This window comes from Oryctolagus cuniculus, chromosome 3 (genome assembly GCF_051225735.1).
Source record: "Oryctolagus cuniculus isolate XC-2025 breed Fujian yellow rabbit chromosome 3, ASM5122573v1, whole genome shotgun sequence".
Classification (NCBI taxonomy): domain Eukaryota; kingdom Metazoa; phylum Chordata; class Mammalia; order Lagomorpha; family Leporidae; genus Oryctolagus; species Oryctolagus cuniculus.
The window spans coordinates 130935451-130962460 of record NC_142869.1 but is presented as its reverse complement, the minus strand read 5'-3'; the positions used below and the strand labels follow the sequence as shown (position 1 = coordinate 130962460).

General features: G+C 41.6%; 1 protein-coding gene and 1 long non-coding RNA gene across 5 annotated transcripts in view; one reads left to right on the top strand and one right to left on the bottom strand.

Moving 5' to 3' along the window:
- LSMEM1 (leucine rich single-pass membrane protein 1) overlaps window positions 1-6559 on the top strand; it is a 20346-nt gene extending 13787 nt beyond the window's left edge. For 2 of the 4 annotated variants that reach the window (XM_070071104.2, XM_008258395.5), the window contains exons 2-4: window positions 1792-1934; window positions 3808-3936; window positions 5966-6559. In XM_070071104.2, the coding sequence (XP_069927205.1) occupies window positions 1808-1934; window positions 3808-3936; window positions 5966-6096 (387 nt within the window). In that variant the 5' untranslated portion in view covers window positions 1792-1807 and the 3' untranslated portion in view covers window positions 6097-6559. The remainder of the gene's footprint in view (window positions 1-1791; window positions 1935-3807; window positions 3937-5965) is intronic. The other 2 variants (XM_089329392.1, XM_070071105.2) reach the window with 1 other exon arrangement.
- Window positions 5974-27010, bottom strand: part of LOC103348706 (uncharacterized) — a 57872-nt gene continuing 36835 nt past the window's right edge. The window contains exon 6 of the long non-coding RNA XR_016231688.1: window positions 5974-27010. This is a non-coding gene — a long non-coding RNA (uncharacterized LOC103348706).

The window sequence follows — 27010 nt, the reverse complement described above, 5'->3', positions numbered from 1 at the left end:
TAGCCATTTGATGGGGAGGGTACAGGAACAGAGAGTGGGGGTTGTCACCTATGCACCCACTAGAGCCTGAGGCCTAAAGCCTGTGGAAAGGTGTAGAGCCCATGGAAGGCAGAGTCCATGGGAGGTTGTGGTGCGTGGTACCAGGACTTTGAGATGAAGCAGAGCAGAACCACAACCTGTGTAGAGGTCACCATGAGAGACTTTCTCATTACCCATCTTCCCTCAGAATTTTGGAGGGTCCGTGGGTGGATGGAGATCACAGAGCATTCAGTGGTGAAGGAGTTCTGGGGGTGCATTTTATGTTTGGCAGAAGCCAGGATCCTGAAGCAGCTCACACCCCTGAGAGGAGAGCAAGGTTACCGGGAGAGCCTGGTCCTGGGTTTTGGCACCAGTGAAAGACCACCACAAAACACACCAAGCACCAGAATAAGGGACACAGGCTGCCTCCCTGTGCATAAGAGAACAGCAGCCTGTACTACGAGAACAGGTCTTATATAGCTTTGCAGAGGGAAGGAAGTGAGAGCAATGAATCTCCTTAGGGTGGGGGTGTTATGGTTGGGCCACTTGGTCACCTTACTTCTAGTAAGCCAGGCTGGGCTTAGGATTGAAGCTTATTGTACAGATGGCAATGGGGCCAGAGCCTTAGATGGTGCCCAGGACTTAAGATGGTGCTTCAGGTAAGATAATACCATTTTGTTAACAGAGCCTAAATTAATTTTCCAGCTTCTTGCCTTTTACTTGGAGAAGAAGTCTAAATACAGGCCTAAACACAGCATGCAGTGTGATAAACTTTATTTACAAAGTGGGGAAAATGCACAGACTCATTAAGACTTTATTTTGGGAAAAGGGGCCAAAGAAAGGAAATTATTATACCCTGCTCTGCTCCTCCTAAGCCCACAAGGAAGAGAGAGAGGACTTCCATTCTTCCCAGCTTTTTATGAGCTTAGAAAAATGGAAGTGTTTATGTGATACCACCCCCATGTCCCAGGTAAGAGGAGGTACTTCCTGGGAAGGGGTCCCCTAATTGACACATAGTGGAACATGACAACACAGAGCAAAGAGGTTGTGGCTTCCAGCTCATGAACTTAAAATTATCTATGTAAACTTTCCCACATAAATTGGTTCTTTATACACCTGGTCAGCTTGCTTCTGGTTGTGTCTTATCAGGCTCTATTTTTTTGTCTTTTAATATTTATTTATTTGGAAGGGGGAGAAAGAGAAATAGGCAGGCAGATAGGATTAAATCAATTAGACTCATGAGCTTGAAGACCATGCCCCTCCCACCCCAATGTGATCTCTTGCCCCTAGCTGACCTCGCCTGTATGCCCACCTGCCAATCAGATTATGTAAGCATTCCTCTTTTGGAAGCAGATAAAAGGTGTGGAGCATGGTGGGCCCTTCCCTTGTCCTGTACCTCTGACACACAGCCTTCTGGCAGCCTGTTCTCTCTGCTGGTGCTACACTACCTTTGGCTACTCCTAACCACACGCTTTGCTCCATGTGGCTCCTGGCCTGCTCTCTGCCTGGTATGGACCCAGCTTTCGCTTCTAGACTCCTTTCTCTTTTAAATAAAGCCCTCACTTTCCTGTGTACTTCTCACACTAAATAAATGCTAAAACTTATCATATTTTTGCTTATTCGAGCCAATATTCAGAATTCTTATCTGAATAGATGACAAGAGCCCTCAAAGTGTTAATATTAAAATAATTAATAAAGCTAGCCCACAACAGTATCTTTCATCTACTGATTCCCTCCCCAAAAGCCTACTCAGCGTCTTATTTTTCATGTCAGTGTTTTCTTGCAGACAATGAATCGTGCTTCCCAGGACACTGGTTCTCGTGAGCGTCATGAAGACAGGAAGCTTTATGTTGTGGATTCCATAAACGACTTAAACAAACTGAACCTCTGTCCTGCCGAATCACAGCATCTCTTCCGTATGTGTGCCGTGGAAGGCTTTGTGGGCCTTACTTCCTCAATGCTGCCTGGAAAGAGCAAATGCTGATGTGGATGTGTGGGTGTGGTGGGCAGTAGGAATAGCCTGGCATTGGAAATGCTATTATACTTGATCTTAGCCAAAAGGCTGAGAAGCGATTTTTTTTTTTTTTTGGACAGAGTTAGACAGTGAGAGAGTGAAAGACAGAGAGAGAGAAAAAGGTCTTCCTTTCCGTTGGTTCAGCCCCCAAATGGCTGCTATGGCCGGCGCACTGCACCGATCCGAAGCCAGGAACCAGGTGCTTCCTCCTGGTCTCCCACGCACTTGGGCCATCCTCCACTGCCTTCCCAGGCCACAGCAGAGAGTTGGACTGGAAGAGAGGCAACCGGGACAGAATCTGGCGCCCCAACTGGGACTAGAACCTGGGGTGTCGGCGCCGCAGGCAGAGGATTAGCCAAGTGAGCCATGGCACCAGCCTGGAAATGCTATTGACTGTTGGGCAATTCTTGCTTTTGTTCTCTGAGTCCTTGACAGGATCCTGGGCTTCCTTGGCCTCTAAGTCACATCTGAGGTCTTGTCTTCAAGAATGCTGAGACTTGCTGTCACTGGAAATGGGCGGGGCCTATCTAGTGGCCACAGCAGGTCACTGAAGGTGCCTGCTTCTCTCAGGGGTCTTGCTACACAGCAGACTGTTGAAACCATGCTCAATGTGTTCACCTAGTTTTTAAAATATCATTTAAATTACGCTGGGCAAAAACATCACCTTCATTTTCTACTTAAAAATTTCCCAATTAAAGGGTTAGAAAAAGGGGTGAGGGGGAATCCCTGAAGACCATATTTTGCCTCCTAAATATTATGAATGAGTTCCATCGGATCAGTATGTGCCTCTTTCCAGCTTACACACTAATGTCCAAACACAGGTGTAAATTGCCTCCTTGTCATTTGTTTTATATGCATTCCAGGTAAACTTGTTTTCCTGGTTTTTATATCTATCATTTCCCCTTTAAGTCCATTTTGAAGTATTTTTTAATGTTTGTTTAATGGGTTCAGGTATTCATTTTTCTTTATTGCAGTCAATTCCAATAAAATAGGTGTTTGAGTCACCCTGTGGTGTTTTTTAGTGGGGAAGCAAATATTAAGGGGGTTGATGCAGGATGTACTTATAAGACCTGAGTTTTAAACTGCCCAGTTATCCATAATGAATGAGCACAGTGAGTGAGAACAATTCAAGTAGGAGAATGGCCAAAAGTAATTCAATCTGCTCCACTACCCCAGAATTCTCTATTTCTTATTCATTTTAACCTATGTGTCACTAGGCCCCTAGACCTCACAAAAAGGTGGGTAATGTCAGATAATTCATGGTTTGGGGAACCAGACTATTGTATGAGCATCATTTTAGCCCCAATTCAATGACAAAACATTGAAAAGAATCTTGCTTGCAAAGCACATCCACCCTGAAAGCAGCTTTAAGAAGCCAAACCACAGCAGGGCCACTTCTGTTGAAATGGATGTAGACACAATTGATTATTCCTGAAATAAGAAGAGTTTTCTGGGAGATGTTCAGCCTTTAGCTTCTTCATTCCTTTTCCCAAGAAAAATCCATGCCTTGCTTTATCAGTGCTAAGAGCCTTCAAAGAACTTTCTAGCAGGTGTCAAGATTAGCTTAGCCATGCTGATTCTTTGTGAACCAATGTAGGAGGTAAACAATTTACAAACTGCCCATGACCCAAAGACATTCCTAAACATAAGTCATGGTCAAGGCTTGTCAGAGGGAAACTGGGTATATCGTGGCTCATGCCCAACAGTAGGGTACTGGAACTGTTCAGTTCTGTTGACGACTTGTATGCCATTGTGTTCTGTTTGTTTCCTTTTAGCTCTAGAGGAGAAAAGCCCAGAGCTTGGCACAAACTCAGGAAGCGGAAGCTGGAGCCTGCTGTTCGTGGGGCTGCTGATTGTGCTGACTGTCAGCCTGGCCCTGGTGTCCTTCGCCATCTTTTTGATAAGTAAGTAGCACTGGCAGAGTTTTCATCACTTGCATGCATTCACTTTGTAGCTCATTGTTTAATTTTGCTCTTGGAATGCATCCTTGCTTTCTGGTAGTTCATTCTTACCCTGAGAGACAGAGGGAAAAGGAGTTCCCCGAATAAATCCTACTGCCCAGGGACAGGGTTCCTGGGACCAAATCCACTGCAAAAGTCCAGGGGGTTGGGAGTCACAAGTGTGTTTGCTAAACATTTCTGAAACCCTTTAATTTCCCATTTGGCTCCCCAAACTGCCAATGGTAACTTATTCTAGTTACTCCTAAGTAACTTTATCTAGTACATGCATTGCTCCATTAAATTCAAGTTTGTAACATAGAGTCACATTCAGGTTTTGAACTCCCTCTTAGATTTTCTAACTTGTACATCATCCCAGAATTCAATTTTTGCACCTGTAGTCTTGCACCAGGCCCCAGAGGAAGGTATTGGGATGTGAAACCTTTCCCACACCAGCTGCTCAGTCAGGGGATCCTCTGAGCTTTTGGGCCACCTTTCTCTCTTCCTGGGATGAGGGGCAGGTGCATGGTGTTTCTACCCCTTCTGCATGTTATGCCCACCGAGCCTGCCAGTTTTCTCACTGAACCCTGTACACAATCATGGGGAATTACTTTGATTTTTTTCTCCAGATCATTTAAGAGCAGAAGGAGTCTGAGGGGGAGAGTGCCGCTTTTGCTGGGTTGCATCATGCTGTCATTTCTTCTGCCCTTTCCTGCCTTCAAACATTCTGAAATTGTACTCATGTGGAGGGAGATTTCCTGGGGGAGAAATGATGTCACATGTTACAGATGACTTTAGCTCCACACTTTCCCCCAGAAGCAAGTATTTTTTCTGCATAGCACTGCAGCTGTGTCCAAGACTCATGTCTTGAACCATATTTTATCCAACATAATTTTTCTAACTTGAGCAAGACATAACTGTTGGGCATGTGAATCTTTCATGTTTGTTATCAACTTAGCCCAATAGCCAGCCTGTTATCAACATTATCAGCCTCTGAAAGATGCTTTCAAATAAACCTCAAAATGGAAATGATAAGGAGCTCAAATAGAAAGCAGTGATTTTGTTCTTAGTTCTTGGAAATTTTAACTCTGATAAACAGATCTCCTCCAAATGTTCCATTCCCTTGCTTAACTGTAATGCTGAGTATTGCTTGTTTGGAAAATATTGTGCCTCTTTGCTCAGGAGTGGTCTGAGGAGAATTATTACACATTCATTACAGGCTGGTAATTCAGAGCAAACAAATCAAAATAGGATGGAACTTGAAGAATGTCATTTACCCAATGATTGGGATAAATCATTTTCTGAGAATGGCTGTAGAAATGAGACAATGCCACAGTCACTTCTAGGGAGATAATCAGACATGCTGGCAATTTCTGTTGGCCACTCACAATGATCAATTTCTCAGCCAATGTCTGTGTGGAGCTGCCAATGGGACTCCAGGCTGGCATCATTAGGTTGTAAAGATTTTAGCTCCCTTAATAGACAGCTTCAGTCTTTTTTTATTATATTTTTTTTGACAGGCAGAGTGGACAGTGAGAGAGAGAGAGAGACAGAGAGAAAGGTCTTGCTTTGCCGTTTGTTCACCCTCCAATGGCCACCGCGGCAGGCGCGCTGCAGCTGGTGTACCACACTGATCTGATGGCAGGAGCCAGGTACTTATCCTGGTCTCCCATGGGGTGCAGGGCCCAAGCACTTGGGCCATCCTCCACTGCACTCCCTGGCCACAGCAGAGAGCTGGCCTGGAAGAGGGGCAACTGGGACAGAATCCGGCGCCCCGACTGGGACTAGAACCCGGTGTGCCGGCACCGCAAGGTGGAGGATTAGCCTAGTGAGCCGTGGTGCTGGCCGGCAGCTTCAGTCTTAACCAGTTTCTCTCCTGGCCTCCGGGACCCAGGGATTTGGGAACAGAGAATTGGTCAAGGGTGGCTTTCAGTGTTCAGCTGTGCACCAGTAGAACTCACTGGAAACCAGGGTAACACTGTTTTCCATTTTGAAGTCCAAACTGGAAACAGGATGGATGACGTGTCAAGACGACTAGTAGCTGAGGGAAAGGACATAGATGATCTGAAGAAAATCAACAACATGATCATAAAGCGACTCAACCTGCTGGATCCAGAACAGAACTGAAGAGATTTTGTGAGAGCAACTGCTGACACCTCAAGACTGAGCAAGTCATTTCTTCAAGGCAGCAGATTCTCTTAGCAGAGAGCCAGGCCTGTGCCAACCTGTGGCAAGCAGGGAAGGGAACAACTCCAAGGCAAACAGGATTGGGGAGAGCAGCTAGAAAGGGGGGTACTTCTCACAGTCTCACCTTCGGTAGGGTGCTTGAGACTTAACGGGGTGAAGAGTGGGTGGCTAGTGTGAAGGAAGATCCTGAGAAAACAGAATTGATCTGCATATGTACAATGTTCCTCACAAAAGGGGCATTGCCGCTGGGTTGAGTTCGCTGTGCCAGTTTGGTTCATTATGTCTCATGGAGCTTAGAAAATTCCTGCGAATGCCTAAAGAATTCATTGAGCTCTACTCAGTGTTGAAGAGAACCAGGTGGTCATTCTTTTCAATAAAGGTGCTTCTGCTCTGTGGCTGATTAGATGTTGACTTGTTTCTCTAGGGGCTGTGATGCGTGGGATTCAGAGCTGGTTTACCACCTGATACTTACTGGTGAAAACATGAGCAGTAGTTTTGTGGGTAGAGGTGGGACCAGGGGTCAAAAAGGAAAGACCAGGCTGTTAATTCAAGTGATGTTTACTGAGCTCCTAGTCTGTAAATCATCCTACAGGTGATCACATTCACATGTGGGACAAAGGAGATACATAGTTTTATAAATCCCTCAGCAGCCTACCAATTATTTTGGAAAAAAAAAATCTGACAGAATTGTGTTTGCTAAGCTATGGTATGAAATCCTGTGCTTGGAACATTTGGAACTTGCTTTGTTTTAGCACAAAAAACAAGGCACAAAATATATGACTGGGGTTTTTCAAATGAGGATATAGGACACAGGAATATCCATTTTAAGAGCATGCCGCCCAATAGCCTTGCATTCCTATTTTTATTTAGAGGCTACCAACAATTCTAAAAGCTAACAGGCACATAGGCAAGGTTATACATCAACTTAAGGTTTGGGAAAAAGAATTTGGTCTGGTGGTCTAAGATAGGAATTAGAGCTGTGTTATAAATCTTCAGATACAGGCCTTTTTAAATACTCATGTAAATTTACAAATTCCCAAAAAACACCCTAGCTACCAATTAACGTCCATTAGACCTCTGCTGCTCCTGTTGCCACACTCCTTTGGGGCCGTGTGTGCCCATCTCACAGCCTGTATTGGCATGAGCAGAACCTGTTGTTGTGCCTCTAATTCCAGAACACTTTTCTGTCTGAGAGACACTTATGCAGCAGTCTCTACATATGACAAAAAGATATGGTAATAAATAAATACATGTAGAGAGCATATGAGTCATAGAAAAATCTTTTATTTGCTATATACTGTGTGAGTCAGTTTAAGAATGTACTGCAATTCTGTCATTTGGAGTTGATCAAAAATATTTGGGTTTACCTGAAGATTAAACACACACACACACACACACACAGTACAATACTAAATAGCTAATGAAGTAAGCAAAGACATTTTACTACCCAGTTTTGCACTCAAAAAATAATTTTTACTACATAATCTTTTTCTTAAAATTGGTGGATACCACACAGAATTTTTATGTTCATTTTTTGAAGGTTTTTATTTAATGCATGCAAATTTTATATGTACAGCTTTTAGGGATATAGTGTTTCTTCCTCCCATTCCCAAACTCCCACCCCAACTCCTATCCCACTTCCACTTCCCTCCCATTCAAAATTCGATTAAGATTCATTTTTTAATTGACTTTATATACAGAAGACCAACTCTATACTAAGTAGAAATTTCAACTATTTGCACCACACAGACACACAAAGTATAAAGTACAGTTTGAAGATAAGTTTTACCATTAATTCTCATAGTACACCTCATTAAGAACAAAGGTCCAACATGGGAGCAAGTGCACAGTGACTTCTGTTGTTGCTTTAGCAATTGATAGTTTTATTTTTGATGTCAGTGACCACCTGAGGCTCTCGACATGAGCTGCCAAGGATATGGAAGTCTTTTGAGTCCGCAAACTCCGTCAGTAGTTAGACAGGGCCATATGCAAAGTGGAAGTTCTCTCCTCCCTTCAGAGAAAAGTACATCCTTCTTTGATGGCTGCTTCTTTCCACAGAGATCTTTCATGCAGACCATTTTTGCCACTAGGCCTTGGCTTTCCATTCCTGAAATGTTCTCATGGTATTTTCAGTCAGATCAGAATGCCTTAGGGGCTGATTCTGAAGTCAAAGTTCTGTTGCAGGTGTTTTCATTCTATGAGTCTGCTGTGTGGACTGCTTCCCATGTTGAAACATTCTCTCCTTTGTAATTCTATTTTTATTGCCAGACACTTGGTCTTATTTATGTGATCCATTTGACTTTTGGTCCTATCTATATGATCAATTCCATACTTAATATGATCACTTTATCACATAAGATGGGATTAGTGCCACCCAGCTAAATGGGATTGGGAGTCCCATGGCAAATTTTTAGCTCACCCTTAGGGGTAAGTCTGTGGGACTGTGTGTTGATCTGTACATCTCCTCCGTTTCTCATTCCCACTCTTATTTTTAACTGGGATCTATTTTCAATTGACTTAATACATCTATGATTAATTCTATGTTATGTTAGGCATTCAACCAATGGAATTAAGTAGAGAAAAAAAGAATAAAAATAAATAAATAAAATGAAATAATCAACTGGTTCTCAACAGTCAAGACAAGGGCTGTTCAAGTAATTGCTTCTCATAGTGTCAGTTTCACTTCTATAGTTTTCCTTTTAGGTGCTCTGTTAGTTGTCACAGATCAGGGAGAACATATGGTATTTGTACCTTTGGGACTGGCTTATTTCACTAAGTATGATATTTTCCAGATTCATCCATTCAGCTGTAAATGACCAGGTTTCATTTTTAACCACTGTGAAGTATTCCATAGAGAACATACCCCATAGTTTCTTACCCAGTCTTCCGTTGGTGGGCATTTAGGTTGATTTCATTTCTCAATTCTGAACTGAGCTGCAATAAACATGGGGGTGCAGATGACTCTTTTATTTTATGCTTTTGTTTTCTGATTTTGTTTCCTTTGGGTAAATTCCGAGGAGTGGGATGGATGGGTCGTATGGTAGGACTAGATTCAGCTTTCTGAGGTATTTCCAAACTGCCTTTTGTAGAGGCTTTACCAGTTTGCATTCCCACCAACAGTGGATTAGGGTAACTTTTTCCCCACATTCTCGACAGCATTTGTCATTTGTTGATTTCTGTCTGAAAGCCATTCTAACTGGAGTGAGGTAAAACCTCATTGTGGTTTTCATTTGCATCTCCCTGATGGCTAGTGATCCTGAACATTTTTTCATGTGTCTGTAGGCCACTTGTATTTCCTTTTTTTTTTTTTTTTTTTTTTTTTTGGACAGGGAGAGTGGATAGTGAGAGAGAGACAGAGAGAAAGGTCTTCCTTTGCTGTTGGTTCACCCTCCAATGGCCTGATCCGAAGCCAGGAGCCAGGTGCTTCTCCTGATATCCCATGGGGTGCAGGGCCCAAGCACTGGGGCCATCCTCCACTGCACTCCCTGGCCACAGCAGAGAGCTGGCCTGGAAGAGGGGCAACTGGGACAGAATCCGGTACCCCGACTGGGATTAGAACCCAGTGTGCCAGCGCCGCTAGGTGGAGGATTAGCCTGTTGAGCTGTGGTGCCGGCCTGTATTTCCTTTTTTTTGAGAAATGTCATATTAAGTCCTTTGCCCACTTCTTGATTGGGTTGTTAGCTTTGCTATTGTTGAGTTTTTTGATAATTTTATATATTCTGCTTATTAATCCTTTATCAGTTGCATGGACTGCAAATAAATTCTCCCATTGCCTCTTTACTTTCCTTACTGTACACAAGCTTTTCCATTTGATATAATCCCACTTGTTAATTTTGGTTTTTATTGCCTGTACCTCTAGGGTCTTTTCCAGGAACTTTGTGACTAGGCCAATGTCTCACAGGGTTTCCCCAATGATCTCTAGTAATTTTTCATAGATTTAGGTCATTAATCCATTTTGAATGGATTTTTTTGTGTAAGGTAGGGGTACATACTTCATATTTCTGCATGTGGAGATCCAGTTTTCCCAGCAGCACTTATTGAAGATACTGTCCTTGCTCCAGGGAATGGTTTTAGCTCCTTGGTTGTACATGGTTGGATTGGTTTCTAGCATTTCTATTCTGTTCCATTGGTCTATCTGTTTTTGAACCAGTACCAGGCTGTTTTGATTATAACTGCCTTGTAGTATGTCTTGGAATCAGTATTGTGATGTCTCCAGCTTTATTTTTGTTGAATAAGGTTGCTTTAGCTATCCGAGGTCTCTTGCATTTCCAAATAAATTTTAGCATCATTTTTTCTAGATCTGAGAAAAACTCCTCTTATTTTATCTTGGTGCTTGTGGTGAGAGTTTTCTCTGCTATGAGCTTCTATGTGTCTGTGTGTTGCCAGTGGAAACCCATAGCCCCACCCTTGGAAGTCCTGCTCACTTCTGGATAGTGACAGAGGCAGATAGGAGAGCTCTGGTGTGCTAAGCCCCACATACTTGGACTGGACTCTGGTATGTTAAATGAGCCAGGGATTTCAATGTTTGGAACTTCTCTGCGTTGTATAGTTTGTGTGGTGGTGGGGGTAAATTACTCTGAAATGTGATACTTGTTTCTGGGTGGAGGGTGTGTGTGGCAAAGTGGCCCCACAATTGATGGGTGTGTGGTGTGCACAGGAGGCAAATACGGTAGCACTGTGTTACATTCAGAGATGTAAACAGACAATGTGGCTGCAGGTCCAGTTTGGAGTAGGGGCAGGCATGTATGGGCAGAGGTGTGCCCAAGTTCTCTGTCTTTTCTCCTATTCTTCCACCTTGGAATTTCAAACACAGTTCACCTGGCTCTCCCACCCTCTGCTAATTGCAGCTCTGTGGACTCCGACATCAAGTCTCACCTTGTCTGCCTGGGGAGGGGAGAGGGCGTACCCTCAGTCGCCCCATTCAGTTTCTCCACTGCACCTCTGCTGTGCCTCATTGACTCTTTGCTTCCTCTGTGTGGTCCTGCTTGGTTACTGCTGGACTCCTTGGTTTCTCTGCTCTAGATTCTTGCAGCTCTCTCATCAGCCCATATTCCCTTTCCTCTCATTAACTATCTGTTTTCCCCCAGAGACTCAGAACGTCCTGTTGCTATATTGCCATCTGTTGAGCATTGCCTAAAACCTCCATTACAATATGGCAACTGGTGGATGTTCAAGGGGCGTGTCTGCAGCTGCTGCAGTTAAGCTACGTAAGATCAGACCACCGGCAGGGATAGGTCTTCTTTGGTTCCAGACACGCGGATAGTGTGTGATCCCATGGCTTGCATGACCTTTTCACTGATTGACTCCCCTAATGGACATGTCTTTCTTAAGCTTTATAAGCCTGTACACTTCCTCAATAAAATAGCTCCTGCTTTGACAGAACTCACCGGTGCTCGTGGTGTGTTCATGACCCGTCGACCTTACCTCTCCTGTTTGTCTTGTTGGGGAGTGCCTGTACTGTCCCCTGCTGGTCAGGGGCCAGCCTCAGGCTTAAAAACCCAACAGCCATCTTGGCTCCTCCACCCAGAATATTTTTAAAATCTAAGGTTTATGTTTACTAGGAAACTCGTATTGACCTGTTAATAGGATGTGGCAAAAATCATTTGTAGTCAAGATTTGTTGTAAAATTATTTCAGAAACTACTGACAATCTGATAGAACAACTCTTTGAAAAAAAGTTATTTCCTTCCTGTTTGCTGTATTATGCTTTCTAGATGCTCTGTCTTCATAATGAGTGTGTTTCATGCTCAATCTAAGAAATTCATAACTTTTAAAAAATTTATTTATTTATTTTTAATTTAGTAAATATAAATTTCCAAAGTACAGTTTATGGATTACAATGGCTCCCCCCCCATAATTTCCCTCCCACTCACACCCCTCCCATCTCCTGCTCCCTCTCATTCCATTCACATCAAGATTCATTTTCAATTATATTTATATACAGAAGATCAATTCAGTATATATTAAGTAAAGATTTCATCAGTTTGCACCCACATAGAAACACAAAGTGTAAAATACTGTTTCACTACTAGTTATAGCATTAATTCACATTGGACAACACATTAAGGTCAGATCCCACATGAGAAGTAAGTACACAGTGACTCCTGTTGTTGACTTAACAATTTGATACTCTTGTTTATGGCGTTAGTAATCTCCCTAGGCTCTAGTCATGAGTTGCCAAGGCTATGGAAGCCTTTTGAGTTAGCCGACTTCGATCTTATTCCAACAGGGTCATAGTCAAAGTGGCAGTTCTCTCCTCCCTTCAGAGAAAGGTACCTCCTTCTTTGATGGCCCCGTTTTTTCCACTGGGATCTCACTTGCAGAGATCTCTCATTTGGGTCTTCTTTTTTTTTCCTGAGTGTCTTGGCTTTCCATGCCTAAAATACTCTCATGGGCTCTTCAGCCAGATCTGCATGCCTTAAGGGCTGATTCTGAGGCCAGAGTGCTATTTAGGACATCTGCCATTCTATGAGTCTGCTGTGTATCTCGCTTCCCATGATGGATTGTTCTTTCCCTTTTTGATTCTATCAGTTAGTATTAGCAGACACTAGTCTTGTTTGTGTGATCACTTTGACTCTTAGACCTATCAGTGTGATCAATTGTGAACTGAAATTGATCACTTGGACTAGTGAGATGGCATTGGTACATGCCACCTTGACGGGATTGTATTGGAATCCCCTGGCACGTTTCTAACTCCATCATTTGGGGCAAGTCCGATTGAGCATGTCCCAAATTGTACATCTCCTCCCTCTCTTATTCCCACTCTTATATTTAACAGGGATCACTTTTCAGTTAAAATTTAAACACCTAAGAATAATTGTGTGTTATTTACAGAGTTCAACCAATAGTACTGGAACAAAACAAAGAAAAAAAAGGAGAACATTTGATGGAACACAATGAAAAAGCCAGAAACAGGAAAAACAGGAATTTCAAGAAAAACAATGGGGCATTTTAACATACCATCAAATCACAAACTGTGGGACAAGTGAACATTCATTTTAGAAAGTTTATAAATATTACACCATGTTTCAAAATAATGCATGGATTGACCAAAAATCCAATTAAGGGAAATAACAGTAAAAACTAAAAGTAAAGAAAATGTAAAGGCTGGGAAAATGAAAGAGGCCTGAAGACATTTTTTCTGGAAGGCCTGCTTTGATTTCTTAAGATTGACCTAGATGGCACATGTGCCAGTTTCTGAAATCACAGAGCACAACTTTGTCTTCACATCTGTTAAATTCCCACTAAAACCACCCAGGACTCAGAGGGACGTGGCGGGAGCATAAACTGAGGAACAGGAGATGTGGAGAGGGATTTTAAGGGCGTCTACTCCTGACGAGGTCTTCAGCATCCTGAAATTCCATGCCACCTGAGCCCTGGTGTATGCAGATGGCTTAAACAGGCTCCAGTGTTTCATTCCCACAATGACCCCAACACTCGGTTAAGTCCACCAACATCTACTACCCTCTGGAGGCGCGCTTGTGCACTTGTGTTTAAGGGCGTTGCTAGGTTACAGTTATTGTGAGCTGGGCGGCTGGAGGCGCCCTGAGATTCTCTGTTGGGACCTCGAAGGAAACCCGTGTTCATCACAGGAGGGCCTTAGGCATCCGAGGTGAGAGAAATGGCTGCAAAAGCTTTTGGGAATATAATATATCTAGCGTTTTAATATATATTTATATATAGGTACATACCGTTATAAATTTATTTTATTTATATATCCATATATATATTAAATGTTTAGGAGGGTATATATATATATCTTAAAGTGTTTAAATAATATTAAATAGTTGTTCATGGAGTAAAAATAGCTAAGTCTTTCTTTTTTTGAAAAAACTGAGTTTATTTATTTGAAAGAGTTACACAGAGGAAGACACAGAGACAGAGAGGTACTCCATCCACTGGCTCATTCACCAGATAGACAGAAACTGACTGAACCAAAGCCAGGAGACAGGTTCCCCCATGGGTAGCAGGGGCCCAAGCACTTTGGCCATTTTCTAGTGTTTTACCCAGGGCATTAGCTGGAAGTTGGGTAAGAAGTGGAGCCACTGGGACACAAACTGGCACCCATATGGAATACTGGGATCACTGGCAGCAGCTTTATCTGCCACACCATTAGTTATCACAAAAAAATTTGTTTTTTTCACCCTAAAAAAGGGCAATAGGAATAATTACATTTATCTAAATTTCTCCAACTGTTAATTAACCTAGTTATGAGTATTTTGTTTACCAAACTTAGCATTAAAATAACATGACAAGTTAAAAATACAATCTGTCTTCTGGATATAATGAAAGTGTAAGAATATGTCTTTTAATGAATGAATATTTTAAGGGTTTTTAAAGAAAAATTCTAATATTCAAAGACAAATATTGATATAATACCTCTCCTCCCAAGGGTTTCCTATACTTTAGATTCACAAGCTTTTTTTCCACTTTTGTTCATAAAGTTTCAGGATAGAATGGAAGGAAACTAGACTAATTTCATAACAATGATTAGAGTTATGCTGCTTATTTCAGACTTTCATTAGATTAGTGGCTGGGCATACCTATTTTACATAAGAGTAATAACAGCAACAACATGTAAAATCTACGAGTAGCTTAGTTCTAGATCTCCTTTAAACTTCATGGTTCTCCATGCAGTGCAGAGTCTTCTGTGGATGAAACCTGCTCACCATTTTTCAGTTAGTGACTTAGCATCCTAGGATCCATTATTGCTTTCCCTTCACACTGTGTTGCTGTAACCCTCGAAGCCCAGTCCTGCTTAGAGGACAGCAAGAAAAACTACAATTGCTTATTTATTTTTTAAATTTATTTATTATATTTGAAAGTCAGAGTTACACAGAGAGAAGGAGAGGCAGTGAGAGAAAGAGAGAGAGAGAGAGAGAGAGAGAGAGAGAATTGGCTTTCCATCCCTTGGTTCAATCCCCCAGATGGCTGCAATGGCCAGAGCTGAGCCACTCCGAAGCGAGGAGCCAGGAGCCAGGAGCTTCTCCGGGTCTCCCACGTGGGTGCAGGGGCCCAAGGACTTGGGCCATCTTCTACTCCTTTCCTAGGCCATAGAAGAGAGCTGGATTGAAAATGGACAAGCCGGGTCTCGAACCGGCACCCAAATGGGATGCCAACACTGCAGGTAGCAGCTTTACCTTTACTCACTATGCCACAGTGCCAGATTTTTTTTTTCTTTTTGACAGGCAGAGTTAGACAGTGAGAGCGAAAGACAGAGAGAGAAAGGTCTTCTTTCCATTGGTTCACCTCCCAAATGGCCGCTACGGTGAGTGTGCTGCGGCTGGCGCACTGCGTTGATCCAAAGCCAGGAGCCAGGTGCTTCCTCCAGGTCTCCCATGCAGGTGCAGGGCCCAAGCACTTGGGCCCTCCACTGCCTTCCTGGGCCACAGCAGAGAGCTGGACTGGAAGATGAGCAAGCGGGACAGAATCCAGTGCCCCAACCAGGACTAGAACCCCGGGTGCCGGTGCTGCAGGTGGAGGATTAGCCTAGTGAGCTGCGGTGCCAGCCCAAGTATTTCTTAAAGTTTTATTTATTGAAAAAGTTACAGGTGGTGTTGGGGAAGGCAATAAGATCTTCCATCTGATGTACTCCTCTGATGGCTGCAAAAGTCAGAGATGGGCCAAATCAAACACTGGGCCATCTTCTATTGCTTTTCTTAGGCCATTATCAGGGAGTTGGATTGAAGTTTAGCCTCTGGGATGCAAACCCTTGTCCATATAGAGATACTGGTGTTGCGGGTGGCAGTTGTATTCACCACACCACAATTCCAGCTCCTGGTACCAAGCACTTTTGATCAGGGATTTTCAAACTGCCACACAAGGTTTATAACTGATTTAGTCATTTGCCATTTTTGGCTTATAGATTTGAAACAAGTGGACATTACAAATACAAGTGAAACATGCCCAAATTTCCAGCAAAATCACTATACATTGTGTATGAGGTCTGTTACTATGAAGAAGTTGAATTTGTGGGGTCTTGAGTTTAAAGCAGTTTATCCAAATATATTTTCCAAAGACAGTTGATTCTATGTGGGAGATTAGGGTACTGGGTGATGAGTCTGTTTTATTTCTAATAAAATGTTCATGCTGAATGGAGACTTGGACCCCATGATTCAGGATCTACCCTTCTGACCAAACCCTCTCCCTGGTGTTTTACAGTAGAGGCAAACGTGTCCTAGGATGGTAAAGGCCCTAAAATTTCATGGCCCAAGCAATTATTGATCCTGTGGTCCAGGGTGACCAAGATTGAGTGATGCTATCTCACCTCATCTGTGAGCTACCAAAGCCTGAGTGATAGTGCAAGTTTTATATAAACTTTAAGAAGGAAGATGTGAGTAGTTGAGAAAGATAGGCACGGGCCTAGGAAATGATACTTACTGGAGAGATCTTGGAGATGTGACTTTCAGTGAAGGCTAATTTGTCATATCCGAAATAGCACTCCCTTACACACTCCCATTGCTTAATTCTGCCTTTGTTATTCCCAGAATTTGAACTGTTTGAAACCTATCCTCTCACTCTGCATTTTGTATTTGGAGATAATGCTGAATCTCCCTGTATCCTGATAGCTTTTTCTGGTGGCTCAGGAATTGTCAGGATCTCTGTACCATATAAGAAAGATGAAACAAAATGTGCTCTAGGATATTGTCTGTTGACAAATGTCAAATGATTAATAGATGTCAGATACCATGGCATTTTAAGTAGAAGCATTTACTTTACAGAAATTGAAAACCTCCCACCCTTGGGTGGGAGGGACGTTATGGAGGGGAAGCCATTGTAATCCATAAGCTGTACTTTGGAAATTTATATTCATTAAATAAAAGTTAAAAAAAAAAGAAATTGAAAACCAATGCTCATGATGTTCAGGCAGTTTAAGTGGCAGCAGTCTGGCTGACATCCTTGCTGACATAGTTGGCATGAATCATGCCCTAGGAAATATCTATGTGAAGTTCTCTTGATTGTATTTGGCATATAATTAAATTTTTCCATACTCATCAAAGTGTATCAGCATTTGATGTATTACAAATCAACAGATGCTTTTTGTTGTAACTTTATTTGTAATTTTTAAAGTATTTATTTGAAAGGCAGAGCATGAGAGAAGGGGAGAGAAAGATGTTCCCTCTGCTGGTTAATTCACTCACCAAATGTCCCTAACAACCAGGGCTATTCCAGGTTGAAGCCAGGAGGCAGGAATCCATCTGGGTCTCATATGAGGGTAGCAGGAATCCAAGTACCTATCCATCATCTTGAATGATGTATTTTAAGTATGTAATAGCAAGAAATAACAATCTAAGAATGTGCATATGGGATATGGTTGTCCCAAGCAGTAGTCTAGCCTGTATTTGACCTTCTCAAGTCTGGTGGTTTGTCGTGTTTTTGCCTAGACCTTGTGTCTCCAACAGACAAGTCCCAGATTTCTTCATAATATAACAATTCAATAAACTCCAGTAGGCAGATACTTTTCAAAGTGTGTTGGTATCATTTGTATTGATGTTTTCATTAACCTAAGGATAACTAGATTTAATCACTGTCAATTAAATTCCCTGTAGTTTGATGGCTGGATCATATTGTAGATCCATTTTCAGATTTCTGAAGAATCTCCATACTGTCTAGCATAATGGTTGTTCTACTTTACATTCCTATTTATAGTGTATTAGGATACTTTTTCCCCACATTCTATCTAGCATTTGTCATTTTTGGTTTTTGGATGATCGCCATTCTAACTGGGGTGAAATGAAACCTCGTTGGTATTTTGTTTCCATTTCCCTGATGGCTAGTCATCCTGAGCAACTTTTCCTGTACCCATTCGCCATTTATATTTCATCTTTTGAAAAATGCCTGCTCATATCCTTAGCCCATTTTTTACATATTTATTTATTTGAAAGGCAGAGTAACAGAGCAAAAAGGAGACAGAAAGATCGTCCCTTTACTGGTCCACTCCCCAGATGGCTGCATTGCAGGGCTGGGCCAGGCTGAAGCCAGGAGCTTCTTCCAGTTGCAGGGGAACAAGGAATCTCCCAGGCACATTAGCAGGGAGCTGGATCAGAAATGGAGCAGGTATGACTTGAACTGGTGCCCATAAAGGGATACTGGCCTGCAGGTAGTGGCTTATACACTGTTCCCCCTTAGCCATTTCTTAACTGGGTTATTGGTTGTGTTGTGGAGTTATCTGACTGGCATCATAAACACTAGGTTAAATGTCTCTCCTCTTTTAAATTTTTTATCAACTATTATATCTACTGAAAATTCTTTTCTGTTTATGTCATGACCTCAATGATTGTTGCTTTTTCTTCTTGAATTCTTTGACTGTTTTCTCACCATCATCCAAACATTGTAGGTGTTTTCCCATTTACCCCATGCTGAAATTATTAATCTATCTGGCCCTCTATGGTCTGATAGTCCTGTTTCCCATACTTACTTCTATCCAGCATTACTGTGAGCTGGCTTTGGCCAAATCATCAAGATAGGACTATTTTTCTGATCTTTTCTATGTTTGCCATGTCTAGCTTCACCTTGGTGTCAAATCCTGCTACTTTTTTTTTGCTTTTAATTTTTAAGCAAATATTTGAATGCAGTGTTTAAAAAGATAGGAAAAGGGAAGTATTATATTATTATACTATAAAGATTTTATTTTATGTTTTGAAAGAGTTACAGAGACAGAGGGGGGACCTTCAATCTGCTGGTTCACTCCCCAAGGTGCTGCAACACCCAGAGTTGAGCTGATCTAAAACCAGGACCCAGGAGTTTCTTCAGGGTCTCCCTCATGTGTGCAGGGGACCAAGGACTTGGGCCATCTTCTACTGCTATCTCAGGCCATAGCAGAGAGCTTGATCAGAAGAGGAGCAGCTGGGACTAGAAACAGTACCCATATGGGATGCCAGAGCTTCAGGTCAGGGCTTTAACCCACTGTGCCACAGCACTGGCCCCAGGTGATACTCTTAATTCAATAAATCTATAGCAGGATATTTTTTAAATTGATAATTTTGTATGGCCTACAAATAATGTTAAAATATCCAAATGGATTTTGGTAGGACACAGGTTCCCAACTTCTGCTATTGCAAGTATTCATCTTATTTCGTTTTACTTGACCATGGAGAACTTCTTTAGCACTTTATAGCGTATGTCTTCTGGTGGTTATCTTCATATTTTGTTGTTCAAGAAATGTATTTTTCCCACTACACAGATTAATTTTCATTTTTTTTGTTTGCTTAAGAGACACAAATGTCTTTTGATATAGTCTACTCCACAAATGCCTGCAAACGCTTGAGCAGGGACCAGGCCAAAGCCAGAAACCTGGAACTCAATCCAGATGTTTTATATGGGTATCTGGGAACCAACTACTTGAGCTATTATCTGCTGCCTTCCTAGGTGAGCATTAGCATGAAGCTAAATCAGAAGCAGGGGTAGCTATACTGATATATGAGCATAAGAAGCAGCTTATCCCAATGAGCCAAAATGTTCATGTTTTACAGTATTTACATTACATATAGCATCAGGATTGGGAGAACATTTTCTCTGAGTACACTGATGGTTTCTTTCCATTGTTTCTATGGGGAAGTCAGCCATCATTCATGGATGGCTATACCTCAGTATGCCATAGGCTATTTTTTTCATTATACTCAAGATCTTTTCTTTGTATTTGGATTCCTTCTGTTTGTTATTTGCCTAGAATAGTTTTCTATCTGTGCTGATTAGGACACATTCTATATTTCACTCATTCTATTTTTACTGAAATTTCAGTTGCAGTTATGAAGGACTTTGAAATAACAGACAAGGTTATTTTGATGCAAAAATATTAGTAATCCATGCATACCAGTGGTCAGGAGGAAGTTTATTCAAAATCAATACTATAAATACTATGCATAAATGTGAAAACAGCACATTTGTACATTTTTCTTTAGCCAAAGTGAACTTGTTTTTTAGTTCTCCTTTCTGCAAATATTTGGGCTTCTGAAGCTCTTTTATGAATTAAAATCTTTTGGCTTATTTTCCATTATAGTCTGTTTTTGTATCTGAAAAAATGGTACACAATGGGCTATTTAGAAAGAAAAACAGCTTTCAAAATTACTTGCTTGAAAGAGCAACAGAAAGATGGAGAGAAGGAGGGATTGAAATTAAATTTATACACAGAATAACCAAAAGGCTACAACAATCAGGGTGAGACAGGGCCAAAGCCAGGAGCCAGGAGTTCCATCTGAGTCACCCACATGGGTGGCAGGGACCTAAATGCTTGAGCAATCATAGACTGCCTTCTTGGTACATTAGCAGGAAACTGAATTGGAAGTTTAGCAACCAGGACTCAAATCAGACTATGCTGTGAGATGAAAGATTCACCAGTGGTGGAATTATCTTCTGTGCCACAAGACTAGCCTCAAGAAATAAAATTTATTTCTTTGAATCTAAGGGTGGGCAGCCTAAAGTCAAGAGGCCCTATCTGGAAAGGTCCATCTCCCTGAATCATGTGGCAAGAGTGACATCAAATGATGAGAAAAAAGTAAGAGGTATAACTGGTCTTTTAAAATTGGTAGGAAGATGTTCCTTAGGATAGGGACTGTTACCTTGAGGATTAAGCTTCCAACACTTTTTGTGGATATATTAGAGTCCTACTATATATCATGCTCCATTGTGCTGTTTCTTTTCCATTTCCATTTTTTGAATACCAATATGCTATTTTGGACAGAGTTAGTAAGAGAGAGAGAGAGACCAAGAGAAAGGTCTTCCTTCCATTGCTTCACCCCCCAAATGGCCGCCAAAGCCGGCATACTGTGCCAATCCAAAGCCAGGAGCCAGGTGCTTCCTCTTGGTCTCCCATGCAGGTTCATGGCCCATGTACTTGGGCCACTACTTTCCTGGGCCACAGCAGAGAGCTGGACTGGAAGAGGAGCAACTGGGACAGAATCTGGCACCCCAACAGGGACTAGGACCCGAGATACTGGCGCTGCAAGCAGCCGATTAGCCACGTGAGTCATGGTGCTGGCCCAAAAATGTTTTCATTATAGTAAATTTTTAGTTTATCATTCTCTAACTTTAAATGATTTCTAATACTGGAATATATTTGCCTGCTACTTGCAGCATCTAACGTTTATTTTTTTGGAGAGATTTATCTCTTCGGAGATTTCTCCAAATGCTCACATGAGTAATTTAACAAGAACAAATCAACAAATAAGATTAAAATATTGACTTAAAAATGAAAGCCTAATGGTTTGCAAGTTCATTTTTTGGAAAACTTTTATTTAACAAATATTAAATATTAAATTTCAAAAGTACAGTTTCCCCCGATAACCACCCTCCCACCTGCAAACCATCCCACCTCCTAATCTCTCTCCATTCTTTCCATTGTGGTCTCAGAGATTTTTCATATAGGTCATTTTTTGCCACAGTAGCTTGGCTTTCCATACCTGAGGAACTCTCATGGGCTTTTCAGCCAGATCCGAATGCCTTAGGGGCTGATTCTGAGGCCACAGTGTTGTTTAGGGCATTCGCCATTCTATGAATCTGCTGTGTATCCCATGTTGGGTCAATTATTATTAGCAGATACTGGTCTTATTTATGTGATCCCTTTGACACTAATGCTATCTTTATAATCAATTTAGAACTTAAAATGATCATTTTAAATAGTAACATGGCATTGGTACCTACCAACTTAATGGGATTTGGAGTCCCATGACACGTTTCTAGCTATACCATTAAGGGGTAAGTCTGAGTGAGCATGTACCAAACTGTCTCTCCTCCATTTCTTATTCCCACTCTTATGTTTAACAGGGATCAATTTTCAGTTAAATTTAAACATCTAAGAATTGTGTGTTAATTAAAAGAGTTCAACCAATGATATTAAGTAATAAAAATACTAAAAAGAATAAAATAGTAAGCTCTTTCTGAACAGTCAGGACAAGGGCTGATCAAGTCGTTTTTTTTTTTTTTCCCAAGTCGTTGTTTTCATAGTGTTACTTTCACTTCTACAGGTTTCCTTTGGGTGCTCAGTGGTCACAGTTCAGGGAAAAGATATATTTGTCCCTTTGGGATTGGCTTATTTCACTCATCATGATGTGTTCCAGATTCCTCCATTTTGTTGCAAGTGACTGGATTTCATTGTTTCTTACTGCGGTATAGTATTCTAAAGAGTACATATCCCATAATTTCTTTATCCAGTCTTCTGTTGATGGGCATTTAGGTTGATTCCATGTCATAGTTATTCTGAATTGAGCTGCAATAAACATTGAGGCACAGACAGCACTTTTATTTGCAAATTTAATTTCCATTGGGCAAATTCCAAGGAGTGGGATGGCTGGGTCATGTAGTAGGGCTATATTCTGGTTTCTGAGGAATCCCCAAACTGTCTCCTTTGTGTCTTTACCAGTTTGCAGTCTCACCAAGAGTAAATTAGTGTGCCTTTTCTGCCACATGCTCGCCATCATATGTTAGTTGATTTCTGTATGTAAGCCATTCTAACCAGGGTGAGGTTTTGATTTGCATTTCCCTGATGGCTAGTGATCCTGAACATATTTTCATGTGTCTGTAGGCCATTTGGATTTCCTCTTTTGTAAAATGTTTTTTTAGGTTTTTGGCCCATCTCTTAAATACGTTTGTTTTGTTGTGATTTTTGTCATATTTTTCAAGATCTGAGAGAGAATGTTTGGTATTTTGATTGGTGACCCATTGAATCTGTATATTGATTTGGAAGAATAGACATTTTGATGATATTGATTCTACCAATCCATGATCATGGAAGATTTTTTTCTTTTGTAATGTTCTTTTGGATTCAATTTTGTTGATTTCTTCTCCAATTTCAATTCTTTTCTCCTACTAGTTTTTGGTTTGGTTTTTTGTATTTTTCCTACATATTTGAGATGCACTGATAGCTCATTTGTTTGGTTCCTTTCCAATTTCTTTATGTAAGCATCCATTGCTATAACCTTTCCTCTTAACACTGCTGTTATTGTGCTCCATAAGTTGTGATATGTTGTGTTGTTATCTTCAGTTGCTTCCAGAATGTTGTATTTCTCTTTTATGTATGACCCATTGTTCATTCAGGTGCATCTGTTCCAGGGTTTTCCGAGTTCCTGACTTCCAGCTTCATTCCATTGGGGTCTGAGAAGATGCATGATATGATTTCTATTCTTTGAAATTTGCTGTGACTTGCCTAGTATGTGGTCAATCCTACATAAAGTTCCATGCACTGCTGAGAAGAATGTATTCAAGTGTACGATGAAAATTTCTAGATATGCCAGATCCATTTGGTCTATAGTGTCTATTAAACCTGCTGTTTCCTAGTTAATTTTGTCTGATTGATCTGTCCCCTAACAAATCTTTTAAATAATCTGGTGCCCTGTAATTAGGTTCATATGGGTTTATAATAGGTAGACCTTCCTGTTGAATTGACCCCAGAATCATTATATAGTGCCATGCCATTTTTCCAAAAATACTTCTAATATGTAGTTCGTGTGTGTTTTTTTTTTTTTTTTTTTTTGACAGGCAGAGTGGACAGTGAGAGAGATAAAGGTCTTCCTTTGCCGTTGGTTCATCCTCCAATGGCCGTTGCCACAGCCAGCGTACTCCAAAAGCAGGAGCCAGGTGCTTCTCCTGATATCCCATGTGGTGCAGGGCCCAAGGAACAGAGCCATCCTCCACTGCACTCCCGGGCCACAGCAGATAGCTGTCCTGGAAGAGGGGCAACTGGGACAGAATCCGGCGCCCCGCCCAGGACTAGAACCCGGTGTGCTGGCGCCACAAGGTGGAGGATTATCCTATTGAGCTGTGGCACCGGCCCCTTCCTGCGTTCTTTTACTGACTTTTTTTTCACTTACCTTCTTTCATATTGATGATCATGTTTCTGTGTATAACACATCTTTAAGCATCTTTTGCAGGGCTGCATAAATGGTGACAAATTCTTTTAATTTCTGGTTGCTATGAAAGGTCTTTATTTCACCTTCGTTCACAAATGAGAGCTTTTCAGGATATAATATTCTAGGATGACAGTTTTTTTTTCTCTTAGTAGTTGGACTATGTTTTGCCGTTCCCTCCTAGCCTGTATGGTTCATGATGAGAAGTCTGCTGTGAGTCTAATTGGAGATTCTCTGAGAATAATCTGATGTTTCTCTTTTACAATTTAGAATCTTCCCCTGAAGCTTCATTGTGGGAAGTTTGATTACAATGTGTGGTGGCTAGTATCTTTTCTGGTCATACATATTGGGAATTCTGTATGTGGATGTCTTTCTCCAAACCCTGGAAGTTTTCTGCTAGTATCTCACTAAAAAGGCCTTCTAATTCTTTTTCTCTCCATTCCTTCAGAAACTCCCAGAACCCAAATATTATTTTAAATAGTATCCTGTAAATTCCCAACAATATTTTCTACATTTCTAATTTCCTCTTCTTGTCTTTGGTCACTGATTGTTGTTAAGGCCTTCAACTGCATTTTTTATTTGTTCTATTGAATTCTTTTAATTTTGGTTTTTCTTAAATTTCTCAATTTCATGTTCTATTGAATTCTTCATTTCATTTTTATTTCTACTTAAGATTCACTTTTCATGAGACTTTTTTTCATATCCTGCATGGATTTCAGTACTCTGTATGCTCCGTTTTGATTACTTCTAAGTATTCTTATCATCAATGTATTGAGTTCCGTTTCTTACATTTCTTCTATTTGTCTTCATAATATTGCATTGAAGTATCACGTTCTTTTGGGAGCATCATGTTGTCTTCCTTATTCTTGTTTCTTGGATTGTTGCATTTGTTGTTCTGCATTTGTGGAGATACTCATTGGTTTCTTCTTCTTTTGCTTTTATCTCTGCTGTGGCAGCTTTTTTCATTGTACTAGGACTCCAGAGGCTTGTGGTGGGTGTGAGTGCTCTGTTCAATTCTTCAGGCTTAAGGACTTGCCTAAGGTGACACACCCAGGTTTCGTGTGGTAAATCTCTCTCTCTTTTTTTTTTTAATCAGAAGGGAAGTATTTCCACTCAGCTAAGCTCTTTACTTTGATGGTGATCAGTGCCGGAGTATTAGCCACAGTGGGTTTATTTGTCTGCCCTGTCACAAGGACCAAACAATGGATCTGTGCAGTCTTCGTGTAAGTTCAGATTCCCCTGCAATGTCTCCCACCATCTAGCCAGGTCCGCCTGAGCTTGTGGCGTCTCCTACCAAGACTATTCAAAGTATCAGCCACACTGCGACTTCTCCCACACACTCAGTTTTTTTTTTTTTTTTTTCACAATCCCAGTTTAGAAGCTCCACATAGTCACTAGGTCTTAGTCTCCTGTTATTACTCTGCAGAGTCAGGTTTCTCTGCTCGGCTGATTGCTGGTTGCAAACACAAGCTGCCGCTGCTGTTATGAATGTCCAAAATGGAGCCTGCTCTATCGGCTTATACACCTTTGTAAGGTGATCAGAGAGAAATTCTAGTTAGGCTGGTGTACTTTCCCCCAAGGGGCTTCAAGCTTCGTTCCCTTTAGGCTCTTCCTGCTGCTTTTTTGCCAGTGTCTCCAGCTACTGCAGTCTCATCTCACCTTACTTTCCAATGCTGGAGCTTAGGCTCTCAGATGCTGGCGACTTGAGCTGTGGGTGACCACGCCCTTCAAGTATGTCCACTGTGTCCTTCTAATTTTGGAAGTTTCCTCTGCCATTTTTTCTCTAACTCTTTTCCTCTCCACTTTTTTTTTACTACCTTCTCCTGAACTAGATCAATAAGCTTTCTCCCTATTCCACCATCTTCTCTATGCTTCTTTATGGAAAACCCTTGTTTTAATCATTACAAAATGTCCATACTTGACCCTATGGCCTTACACTAAGAACTGAAAACATTAAGAAATGAGAGCTATGTCAACTCAGTCCTTGCTGAACTTCCCAGTTGAAATTGGTTCTAGATTTCTTCAGAAGGCATTTACAAGGAAACAATTCAAGGTCATTGTTTGAAGTCTATATAAATACCAATGCTGTGGTAAGGTTCAGAGAATAGGATGCAGGTCTCAACTTCTCTGCCGAAGGACAGTACATGCCTCAGCAGAAATCAATTTCAGGTATAGGCCAGATACAGAGATGATTCCAGGTTTGATCTTTTGGGGACTGCACAGGGAACAAGATTTTCTAAGTTGCCATACAATTATTGTCCACACAGAAAGAGGGAAACTAGAAGGGCCGTCACATCTCAGGGCCATCACTGGTAAAGCACACTGCAGTAATAGGAGAGGTGGGGAGGGGCATAGGCTCCAGCACAGTGCACGCTCAGCACAATGATAGTTTCCATGCACCCTTGCTGCTTCTTTATATGATCCAAAGACTTCTGTGGCTTAGCAGCACTGGAAAATTCTTAAGCGTTCCCAGGGCCAAAGTTCATCTGTGTTCTCCGACTCTGTGTACAGCAAGCCTAGCCTGGGCTGGTTGGTCATCTGCAGACATTGCCATCCCACAGCCTGGCTCTTTGCTGTCCTCCTAGGGTCTCATAGGCAAATGAGGAATATATCCCTGGTCTGGGATCTAGCATAGGGCTGGAAAGGCCTACTCCTCCCTGTGCACACCCTGTTGGATCACACCCCGGGCCTATTACCTGCTCAGGCTCTGAACCAAGTCAGGCACAATCAGCACGAGCTCCTGAAGAAAGTGCTCTTCCTGCACAATTAGTTCCAGCTGCTCACAGAATGCTCTCTCTCAGCCTAGGACAGGTCAATTCTCCAACTCATCCATCTAAGAGCATGCACATCACAGCTGGGATTTGGGGTTTTCAGATGCAGGCTAGAGGCATCATCATTCATTGTTTTAGGGAAAGTGAGATGTTGAGAGGTAGTGTTTTCAGCTCCTCTCCCTCACTGGAAGGCTTGAAGCTGTGGTCAATGTCTGCCTGAAGATCCACAGAGCCAAGGAAGGGT